We start from the raw sequence: 12,197 nt of genomic DNA, 5'->3' as shown, positions 1-12,197 counted from the left end.
CTAAAGACTCCCTGGACCCTAAAGACTCCCTGGACCCTAAAGACTCCCTGGACCCGAAAGACTCCCTGGACCCTATAGACTCCCTGGACCCTATAGACTCCCTGGACCCTAAAGACTCACTGGACTCTAAAGACTCCCTGGACCCTAAAGACTCACTGGACCCTAAAGACTCCCTGGACCCTAAAGACTCACTGGACCCTAAAGACTCCCTGGATCCTAAAGACTCCCTGGACCCTAAAGACTCACTGGACCCTAAAGACTCTCTGGACCCTAAAGACTCACTGGACCCTAAAAACTCCCTGGACCCTAAAGACTCCCTGGACCCTAAAGACTCCCTGGACCCTAAAGACTCACTGGACCCTAAAGACTCCCTGAACCCTATAGAAGACTCACTGGACCCTAAAGACTCACCGGACCCTATAGAAGACTCACTGGACCCTAAAGACTCACTGGACCCGAAGGACTCCCTGGACCCTAAAGACTCCCTGGACCCTATAGAAGACTCACTGGACCCCAAAGACTCACTGGACACTATAGAAGACTCACTTGACCCTAGAGAAGACTCCTTGGGCCCTATAGAAGACTCACTGGAACCTAAAGACTCACTGGACCCTAAAGACTCCCTGGACCCTAAAGACTCCCTGGACCCTAAAGACTCACTGGACCCTATAGAAGACTCCCTGGACTGGAATGGTGTAAAGGACTAGTGTAAGGGACTGGTGTAAAGGACTGGTGTAAGGGACTGGTGTAAGGGACTGGTGTAAAGGACTGGTGTAAGAGACTGGTGTAAAGGACTGGTGTAAGGGACTGGTGTAAAGGACTGGTGTAAAGGACTGGTGTAAGAGACTGGTGTAAGGGACTGGTGTAAGGGACTGGTGTAAAGGACTGGTGTAAGGGACTGGTGTAAGAGACTGGTGTAAGGGACTGGTGTAAAGGACTGGTGTAAGGGACTGGTGTAAGGGACTGGTGTAAGGGACAGGTGTAAGGGACTGATGTAAAGGACTGGTGTAAGGGACTGGTGTAAGGGACTGGTGTAAGGGACTGGTGTAAGGGACTGGTGTAAGGGACTGGTGTAAGAGACTGGTGTAAGGGGATGGTGTAAGAGACTGGTGTAAGGGACTGGTGTAAGAGACTGGTGTAAGGGACTGGTGTAAGAGACTGTTGTAAGGGACTGGTGTAAGGGACTGGTGTAAGGGACTGGTGTAAAGGACTGGTGTAAAGGAGAGTGCAGCTCTAAGTGGAGCCAGAAAGTGCAATTTAAAGGAGCATGAGACTAATCAAGCAGGTGTGTGAGGACATTACAGTAGGAACACTGTTGAGGTTAAAGGTCAACATGCCGGGGGCGCGGTCACATGGCCACGGAGGCGTCAGAGTCCCGAGGGATGCTGTGCACCACGTGTTCCAGCTGCCCAGAGTCCGACACGTCGTAGCTGGTCTTGTACTTGGCCAGGATCTTCATCAGTGGGCGGAGCTTCAGCCACCACTGCTCCTTGGGGATCCTGTGACTGAGAGAAGGAACCTCTTCACTGCACCTGGTCAACCAACCAACACCCTGCCTGACCTCCAATGGACCAAGAACAGTTTTATGTGGGGTCTGAAGAAAACATCCATCTTCTTCCACTTATCCTGAGTGGGGTCGTGGCAGGAATACTGAAACCATAAACTTGGGTCTACAATCAGTCGGTGTGTTGCGGGTGATTTACTAAGACTGCGTGGTGCAGACTGAGGTGTTAGCGTGGTATGAGACTGAGCACCTCACAATCTGACGGCCTGGTTCAGAAAGAGTCTGAAGGCTGGAGCAGGAACACCTGGGAAGACCCGTGGACCCAGATAAGTGGAAGAAAGGGATGGATGGATGGATGGATGGATGGATGGATGGATGGATGGATGGATGGATGGATGGATGGATGTACGTAACCCCAAACATCGCAACACTGCCAGAAGTTTGCCATCATTGCTAACTTCTGTGAGGACACCACTGAAGTCTTCCAAGACCTGATGTGAACGTGAGATGAATTCAAGAACTGCATGTGAGCCCAGGTCATACGTACACAAAGTCAGTCCGCTCCTTGAGTTGGACCACCGGCTGGAAGATGAGAGCCCTGCGCCGCATTCCCAGCAGGCAGCAACTGTCCTCGCTGTTGGCAAACACTCGGCCTGCAGGGCGTGAACACAGAAGTCAACACCCGGCAGAGGATCCGAGCACAGATCTGAGCACAGATCCAGAAAAGGGAGGTTGACACAACAGGAGCTGGGTGGTGGTGCAAAGCGAGATGAAACGTGTTCATGACACAAACCAGCAAAGATGGGGAGATGTTAGCGCGTGATGCTAACTGGAACAACTGCGTGGCCAAAAAGGACAAGATGGAACAGTTCCTGCATAAATAAGACTTCTTCCATCCTGACGACACGTTTGTTCAAAGTCTGCATGTTGCTCAAACTACTAAAAGTTGTGTTCAGAACGCTCAAACTACTAAAAGTTGTGTTCAGAACGCTGAAATGAGTGTGAATGCTAAAGTTGCGTGGTAGCATCTTCCAGGTAAAAGTGTGTTAACTTTCCTTCGTCTCGATGACAGTCCAAGGAAAAAGAAGATTTCCTTCAGGTGATGTAAGGACAACTGGAGACATCAGGACCAAACAGGAACTGGGATGATTAAGACTGGCATGTGTTTTTCGCAGGTTCTGAGTCGGCCTTTCTCCCCTCAAGGGTGCTCCTGATTTTCGGGATCTCATTGGTTTGAGTGTTTAAATGTGTTTACATCCAAACTGCGACCAAATACCCTTTTTCAAAGTGGAAATGCTTAAAGTTGTCTTTGAAAATGACCCTCCTCCCTCCTCCAAGTCCACCTGACAGGAGAGGTCCGTACCTTCCTCACAGTCCCATCCTTCTTGAGTTGTGTTGCTACAACTTACACATCCATATGTCATCATTACTTCAAATTCTGCAGGAAAATAACACGATTCGAGATGAAGATGCCTCAGGTCTTCTGTAGGTGACCATGCAAATGTGCTGAAAGGAACCTAACCACAGTGTCTGTTTTGGGATAGATATTTGATTTTTAGGTCTGGAACTAAGAAATAAGTGACAATCTAGAACTAAGAGATAAGTGACAATCTAGAACTAAGAAATAAGTGACAATCTAGAACCAAGAGATAAGTGACAATCTACAACCAAGAAATAAGTGACAATCTAGAACTAAGAAATAAGTGACAATCTACAACTAAGAGATAAGTGACAATCTAGAACTAAGAGATAAGTGACAATCTAGAACTAAGAGATAAGTGACAATCTAGAACTAAGAAATAAGTGACAATCTAGAACTAAGAGATAAGTGACAATCTAGAACTAAGAGATAAGTGACAATCTAGAACTAAGAGATAAGTGACAATCTAGAACTAAGAAATAAGTGACAATCTAGAACCAAGAGATAAGTGACAATCTACAACCAAGAAATAAGTGACAATCTAGGACTAAGAGATAAGTGACAATCTAGAACTAAGAAATAAGTGACAATCTAGAACTAAGAAATAAGTGACAATCTAGAACTAAGAGATAAGTGACAATCTAGAACTAAGAAATAAGTGACAATCTAGAACTAAGAGATAAGTGACAATCTAGAACCAAGAGATAAGTGACAATCTAGAACTAAGAGATAAGTGACAATCTAGAACTAAGAGATAAGTGACAATCTAGAACTAAGAAATAAGTGACAATCTAGAACTAAGAGATAAGTGACAATCTAGAACTAAGAAATAAGTGAAAATCTAGAACTAAGAGATAAGTGACAATCTAGAACTAAGAAATAAGTGACAATCTAGAACTAAGAAATAAGTGACAATCTAGAACTAAGAGATAAGTGACAATCTAGAACTAAGAAATAAGTGACAATCTAGAACTAAGACATAAGTGACAATCTAGAACTAAGAAATAAGTGACAATCTAGAACTAAGAGATAAGTGACAATCTAGAACTAAGAAATAAGTGACAATCTAGAACTAAGAGATAAGTGACAATCTAGAACTAAGAAATAAGTGAAAATCTAGAACTAAGATATAAGTGACAATCTAGAACTAAGAAATAAGTGACAATCTAGAACTAAGAAATAAGTGACAATCTAGAACTAAGAAATAAGTGACAATCTAGAACTAAGAGATAAGTGACAATCTAGTACTAGGAATTAAGTGACAATCTTGTCAGCATTAGATGTGTTTTTTAATCCCTGAGACACCCGCATAGCAGTGATGTCACTTTAATTGACATATTAATTCATCATGTCATCCTACTTTGATGTAATCTGAACCAGTTGTTGTTGATGTTTGCAGCATTTATCGTCTTTATTTTGCAGAATTTTCCTGTTTCTTGAAACGTTTCTGTGTTTGGAGCGTTGGACGTTTAGCGTACGAACTGGCGCTCACCTTAACTCCGTCACAGCGTTCTTGCAACACCATTACTTGACATTCCTCGGTGGAAATAAGGTGTGTCCAATATATATTTTTCTATTTTGACCAGGCAGAGCGTCCAGAAACAAGTCAAGCTAGCGATGGACTGGCAGCTTTTACTTGGCTATGGTGGTTGTCATGGCAGCACAGATGAGACAGACAAGGACATGGAGATGATCATGTAGGCAGCGTGAAAAGTAAACAAACATTTACCTTCATCTTATGTCATCCATCAAGATACGACATACAAGAAAAACACATTTGGACTTTAGGTGAAGGCTTTACACGTATGCAGTGTCACTTGTTTACAGAAATGGATCCGGTATTTCTTCCCCCAGATACTGTATGACATATTGCTGAATCATGCACAGGTAGCAGGGAAATGTTTCATTTATTGACAGCACGTGATGTCAATGCTCCATAAATCATCTCCTCTGAGAGGATATAAATACATCAAGATGCTGGATCAACATCCACCAGCTTAGTTCTCAGAGTGAAAGATGACATTAGGTCTCACCTTGTCTGAAGGTCTCCAGCAGCTTCTTGGAGACCCACTGCATGGCCTTGGCCGAGATCTTGGTCCCAAAGTTTCGGTCAAATGGAGACGGCGCTCCTCCCTTTTAAAGCACAAGTGTGTTCAAGCCACTTTTTTATAAAGAACTAACTCACATTTCAGCAAATATTCTCATTCAAGGCTCTTTTCCAGGACAAGGACCCCAAAACTGATGGAGAAATGGAGCGGGGACCCCCAACAAGACTTGTGTTTTGAATCAAACTGGGTCTAAAGAAACATTTTTAACCTTTGCTTTTTGAGGAAGAGTGTCGGCTTATTCCTCTTTTTCTTGTGTTTTTTTGTCGTGGTACAAATATATACAGTTTTTTTTCCGATCTAAACACTTGAACTGTACCGGGGGGGTCCAAAGAAGAATGCATAGTGTTGGAAGCAGATCAGAATCATATCCATATTTAAGTGTTACTTCTTTCTAAACTCCATAGTTATATAAAGAATAGCTAGTATTCTTCCTTCTTTTGAGTCTCATAGTAAGGGGTTGGCCTTCTAAATTGGAATGTGTCAGAGTAGAGATAACTCGGAGTAGTCTAAACAAAGGGAGTGGGGGACAGAGGGAAGATCACGTGACTTCCGGGGGTTTGAGGGGAGACCGAGCTAGACCGATCTGGACCGGGCTAGGGAACGCTTGGGTGCTGGGTTGGTCTCAGGTTTGTCCTCTAAGCTTGGAGAATAAACCACAAAATACCAATTACTGCCTGTTGATTGAATATAAACATCAGCTTATGTGCCATAAAAAGAATCTGGGAGAGACTAGCAATTTGAATTCCCCATTGGAGGAATGCTGGTCAACGCAACAATAGGTATATACAGTACGTGTGTGTGTGTGTGTATGTGTGTGTATATATATATATATATATATATATATATATATATATATATATATATATATATATATATATATATATATATATATATATATATATATATATATATATATGTATGGGTATGTATATATGTATGTAAATATGTATTTATGTATATATATGTGTATTATATGTGTTTAACCATGAATTGATTAACGTGGACCCCGACTTAAACAAGTTGAAAAAGTTATCGGGGTGTTACCATTTAGTGGTCAATTGTACGGAATATGTACTGTACTGTGCAATCTACTAATAAAAGGCTCAATCAATCAATACTTTTAAAATTGAGATTGAATTGTAGTTTGTGCACACTTGTATGTAAGAAAGACTCAGAAAAAGATTGAGTTTACAGACTGTGCCTGTTGATGAGTGCTAACTAAATATGACATCGCTACAACGGCTAACATGGTGGATTGTCGGAGCGTTACGACTACCATAGTCAGACGTACTGTGCTTCAACATACAAGTATAATTATGGTGTGTGTGTGTGTAAGGACCCCATAAGGCACCTATTAGCAGAGTGTTTTCTGTCGCAATATTATGCAAAACCAACTTTTCTTACCTTCTGGTATCTGCTGATGTGTATTTGGGATCTGCACAAGTCCCGAAAATTTGCGCGCGTCCGCCTTTGTAGTCAATAAGCTCCTTCTTTTTCTCTATCTTCTATTTGTGGGGCATTCATACTCGCTGTTGCCATTTCTACTATAAAGTAGTGTACACTTCTAACTTATAACTGTTGGTAGACTGGCTATGGAATCGCTAAAAACTACCGATACAACAAAGATGATGGAGAGAAGACGTTGTCTAAGTGGAGGCACGTAAATAAGACCGCCCACAAAAGAGGAGACGGTCAGAAAGCAGCTTGAAAACGGTCTGTAAAGCATAATCTATGCAACATTTTGACCAAAGAACCACCATGACATGTTATGTAGGTCACAGGAAAGTCTTTTAATGGGGAAAATAATCATAAACATCAGTGTTTCCCACATATTCATTTATTTGTGGCGGCCCGCCACGAAAGAATTACGTCCGCCACAAATAAAATAAAAAATTTAAAAAATTAAAAAATTAAAAATTAAAAAAATTTAAAAAAAAATTATTTTTTTTCCTCTCTAGCTTCTCAGGCAAATCATATAGTTGATGTAGATGCCCATATCGGCTGTTCAGATTTACTTTACAAAAGAGAAGTGTAGGATACTTCTCTTGTTGCCTTATTTGTATTTGACCACTACTGTTTTCTGTTTATTTGTTACTGACTGTGGCAGGACACCTCTGCCTCTGTTTCACTTTATGTTGCTGGTAAATAATATGCTTGTAGTAGTAGGCTAAAGTTAAATTATTTAGTATGCATTAATTAAAGGGGCAGAGCTTTGAGACATTTTAGCTTTTATATTTTATAAGATATATTTTTTGTAAGAACCACAATTTATAAATATATTTCATTGAATAACTTATTGTTCAAATCTGTATATAAATATGTACATAAAGTGTTGTAATTATATTGTAAAATGGATGGATGGATGGACGTTTAAAACAAAACTGTTACTATTAATTAGTAAGTATACATTTTTTTAGCCTTTTTAGAGAAAATCAAATCATTGTAGTAAATTATGCAAATTACTCGATGATGTAATGGTGACCACGCCCATAGCCACGCCCCCACCGCCACAGGTATCTTGTCAGTTTATGGGAAACACTGAACATCATTAATGTGCCTTATAATTTGGTGCGCCCTATGGTCCGAAAAATTTTGTAGTTACTTTTGTGAGAGATTGTATGCACAAAAAGGATGAAAATACTGACCGACTCGTCAATGTTGGGGGATTTAGTGTTGGATAATGGTGTGTTGGGGTAATTCCGACCAAATGGAGTGCACCACTTGGCTGCAACCAGCAGAGGCGCCGTTGATTGAGTCTCAGTTAGTTTGTCAGCGAAAGAAGTCGGCTATGGCTACATCCTCAAAGACATCTTCTGCTGCTTTATTCTGCTGAAAACTACACTGGAGTGGCAAAATTAGTTCAGAATATTAAATGTAAAACAAATATTTCAATCCCTGTCTGTATAGTGTCATGTCTGTGTGATCATGTTTTTGTGTTGTTTGTTTTTTGGACTCTTTCTAGTTTCTGGTTGCACTTCCTTGTTTGTTTGTTTCCATAGCAACTCATTAGTTTTCACCTGTCCTGTCACGCACCTGTTTTCACTGATCATGTCACTATTTAAGCTTTTAATTTTCTGTTGGTCTTGCTGGCGACATAATGTCAGGACATGGACTAAGATGCAGTTTCCTGCGTGTGTTGCTTTCCCGAGATGCAAACGAACTGAAGCGGACACGGCGTGGAGGTAAGGACATGTTTTTATTTGACACTAACAAGGCTCAAAAGGGTATAACAAAAGGCGCTCACAGCGGAGGTAAAAAACTTGACTATGAAAACAAAAGGCTACTACAAACATGAAACAAAAACTTACTTGGCATGGGACATGGCATGAAGCAAAACGATGATAACGTGCAGAGCATAAATATGGAGCATGGATGTGATGTCGCCAGAAAGACCAACAGAAAATGACAAGCTTAAATAGTGACATGATCAGTGAAAACAGGTGCGTGACTCAAAACGTGAAACAGGTGCGTGACAGGACAGGAGAAAACTAATGAGTTGCTATGGAAACAAACAAACAAGGAAGTGCAACCAGGAACTAAAAAGAGTCCAAAAAACAAACACGTGGCCAAAACAAAAACATGATCACACAGACATGACATACAGGACTTTACAGAAACATTAAACCAACAAAAGATTGTACATCAATAAAGTGTAATTACCGTATTTTCCGCACCATAAGCCGCACCTAAAAACCACAATTTTTCTCAAAAGCTGACAGTGCGGCTAATAACCCGGTGCGCCTTATATATGGATTAATATTCATATTTATTTTCATAAAGTTTAGGTCTCGCAACTACGGTAACCAGCCGCCATCTTTTTTCCCCGTAGAAGAGGAAGCGCTTCTTCTTCTACGGTAAGCAACCGCCAAGGTGACCACCCGCCCCCGTAGAAGAAGAAGCGCTTCTTCTTCTACTGTAAGCAACCGCACCCGCCCCCATAGAAGAGGAAGCGCTTCTTCTTCTACTGTAAGCAACCGCCAAGGTGACCACCCGCCCCCGTAGAAGAAGAAGCGCTTCTTCTTCTACTGTAAGCAACTGCCAAGGTGAGCACCCGCCCACGTAGAAGAAGAAGCGCTTCTTCTTCTACTGTAAGCAACTGCACCCGCCCCCATAGAAGAGGAAGCGCTTCTTCTTCTACTGTAAGCAACCGCCAAGGTGAGCACCCGCCCCCGTAGAAGACGAAGCGCTTCTTCTTCTACTGTAAGCAACCGCACCCGCCCCCGTAGAAGAAGAAGCGCGCGGATATTACGTTTCATTTCATTTGTGTGTTTCTGTAAAGACCACAAAATGTCTCCTACTAAGAGACACGCGTACAAGGTTCCACTGACTTTTGATATTCCTGTGAACCGCACTGTGGATACAACGGGAACACGTACGGTGAATATTCGCACCACAGGGAATGAGAAGTCGTCCTACTGTGGTTCTAGCTTGCCATGCTAACGGCCAGAAACTTCCGCCCACGGTGATATTCAAAAAGAAGACCTTGCCAAAAGAGAACTTTCCAGCCGGCGTCATCATAAAAGCTAACTGGAAGGGATGGATGGATGAAGAAAAAATGAGCGAAGAGACCGGGTGACTTTTTTCACGCAGCTCCATCCCTGTTGATCTACGACTGCATGCGTGTCCACATCACAGATGGTGTCAAAAAACAAGTGAAGCACACCGAAGAAGAAGAATTCGATGGATTTGTGGATGAGGAATAACTTCAGAAAGTGAGCTTTAAATGTTTATTTTGTGTGTTGTGTGACATTAACGTCCGAGCAACGTTGAGTTATTGATGTTGCTATTGCTCGGCACTATTTTGAGTGTTACTATTTTTGTGATTGCACATTTGCACATTACATTTTGGGAGTGAACAGAGTTGTTAGAACGCTGGTTTGTAATATATTATTAAAGTTTGACTGACCTATCTGACTGTTTAGTTGACATTCCCTTTAGCGTAGCGTAGGTGCGGCTAATAGCACGGGGCGGCTAATAGGTAAACAAAGTTTTGAAATATGCCGTTCATTGAACGTGCGGCTAATAACACGGGGCGCCTTATGGTGCGGAAAATACGGTAGGTCATTTTGTAAAATGTTGACAACAACAACATGCATTTGATGTGTCTAACATTTGAATGTTGAAACGCTGCATCTTCCAAAGAATAACGGAACATTCCAGCAAACTCTCTCCCTGCGCTGCTCTCCATATTTAAATGGTCGTACTCGTCAGTTGCAGCCAAAGTTCCCCAAAGTGCTTCGTTATTTACTTTCCTGCCCCGCTAGCTTGCTGCCGAGACAAGTCTCCCCGAGGATCACCAAAAGCCTGTTTGATCCACTTTTAGCCCCACTAATCTCATGACGCACAAAGAAAGCAACACAAATGCAACTAAGCTGAGAGGAATGAAGCAAAGTATTGAAATAGCAGCTGGTGTTTCTCTCAAGAAGCTCCGTTGCAGTTGATTTCCTTTGACAACGCGTGTCAGATCACAGCAAAGGTCATTTAAGGAGAGCTTTCATCAAGAATATCTTCAGATTGAACCAACTCACAATCAAACTAACACGCACACACTTGCTAAAAACCCTACTGATTAGTGATTAGAACGCAAATGAATGTTACTAATTAGTGATCAGAAGCAGGTGAGTCTTCAGAAGGCAAATTAATGTTATTAATTAGTTATCAGAAGCAGGTGAGTCTTCAGAAGGCAAATCAATGTTACTGATTAGTGATCAGATGCAGGTGAGTCTCCAGAACGCAAATTAGTGTTACTAATTAGTGATCAGAAACAGGTGAGTCTTCAGAACGCAAATTAGTGTTACTGATTTGTGATCAGAAGCAGGTGAGTGTTCAGAACGCAAATTAATGTTAATAATTAGTGATCAGAAGCAGGTGAGTCTTCAGAAAACAAATCAGTGTTACTAATTAGTTATCAGAAGCAGGTGAGTCTTCAGAATGCAAATTAATGTTACTAATTAGTGATCAGAAGCAGGTGAGTCTTCAGAACTCAAATTAATGTTACTAATTAGTGATCAGATGCAGGTGAGTCTTCAGAAGGCAAATTAATGTTACTAATCAGTGATCAGAAGCAGGGGAGTCTTCAGAACGCAAATTAATGTTTTAATTAGTGATCAGAAGCATGGGAGTCTTCAGAACGCAAATTAATGTTTTAATTAGTGATCAGAAGCAGGGGAGTCTTCAGAAGGCAAATTAATGTTATTAATTAGTGATCAGAAGCAGGTGAGTCTTCAGAAGGCAAATTAATGTTTTAATTAGTGATCAGAAGCAGGGGAGTCTTCAGAAGGCAAATTAATGTTATTAATTAGTGATCAGAAGCAGGTGAGTCTTCAGAAGGCAAATTAATGTTATTAGTTAGTGATCAGAAGCAGGTGAGTCTTCAGAACGCAAAATAGTGTTACTAGTTAGTGATCAGGAGCAGGTGAGTCTTCAGAACGCAAATTAGTGTTACTGATTAGTGATCAGAAACAGGTGAGTCTCCAGAACGCAAATTAGTGTTACTAATTAGTGATCAGAAACAGGTGAGTCTTCAGAACGCAAATTAGTGTTACTGATTAGTGATCAGAAGCAGGTGAGTCTTCAGAACGCAAATTAGTGTTACTGATTAGTGATCAGAAGCAGGTGAGTGTTCAGAACGCAAATTAATGTTACTAATTAGTGATCAGAAGCAGGTGAGTCTTCCGAAAACAAATCAGTGTTACTAATTAGTGATCAGAAGCAGGTGAGTCTTCAGAACGCAAATTAGTGTTACTAATTAGTGATCAGAAGCAGGTGAGTCTTCAGAATGCAAATTAATGTTACTAATTAGTGATCAGAAGCAGGTGAGTCTTCAGAACTCAAATTAATGTTACTAATTAGTGATCAGATGCAGGTGAGTCTTCAGAACGCAAATTAGTGTTACTAATTAGTGATCAGAAGCAGGTGAGTCTTCAGAACGCAAATTAATGTTACTAGTTAGTGATCAGAAGCAGGTGAGTCTTCAGAAGGCAAATTAATGTTTTAATTAGTGATCAGAAGCAGGGGAGTCTTCAGAAGGCAAATTAATGTTATTAATTAGTGATCAGAAGCAGGTGAGTCTTCAGAAGGCAAATTAATGTTATTAGTTAGTGATCAGAAGCAGGTGAGTCTTCAGAACGCAAATTAATGTTACTAGTTAGTGATCAGAAGCAGG

The 12,197-nt window shown here is 41.2% G+C and overlaps 1 protein-coding gene across 6 annotated transcripts in view; it reads right to left on the bottom strand.

Annotated features, from left to right (window-relative positions):
• Nucleotides 1–702: 702 nt before the first annotated feature.
• Nucleotides 703–12,197, bottom strand: part of LOC133629699 (ATP-dependent 6-phosphofructokinase, platelet type-like) — a 62,901-nt gene continuing 51,406 nt past the window's right edge. For 5 of the 6 annotated variants that reach the window (XM_062020605.1, XM_062020603.1, XM_062020606.1 and 2 more), the window contains 3 exons: nucleotides 4,958–5,057; nucleotides 2,052–2,157; nucleotides 703–1,505 (listed from right to left, as the gene is read on the bottom strand). In XM_062020605.1, the coding sequence (XP_061876589.1) occupies nucleotides 1,349–1,505; nucleotides 2,052–2,157; nucleotides 4,958–5,057 (363 nt within the window). In that variant the 3' untranslated portion in view covers nucleotides 703–1,348. Of the gene's footprint in view, nucleotides 1,506–2,051; nucleotides 2,158–4,840; nucleotides 5,058–12,197 lie in introns of those variants that run through there. The other variant, XM_062020607.1, reaches the window with a different exon arrangement.

The sequence above is a fragment of the Entelurus aequoreus genome, linkage group LG15, assembly GCF_033978785.1.
Source record: "Entelurus aequoreus isolate RoL-2023_Sb linkage group LG15, RoL_Eaeq_v1.1, whole genome shotgun sequence".
NCBI classification, from domain to species: Eukaryota; Metazoa; Chordata; class Actinopteri; order Syngnathiformes; family Syngnathidae; genus Entelurus; species Entelurus aequoreus.
The sequence above is the reverse complement of the archived record's forward strand: the minus strand, read 5'-3'. Positions and strand labels throughout refer to the sequence as shown.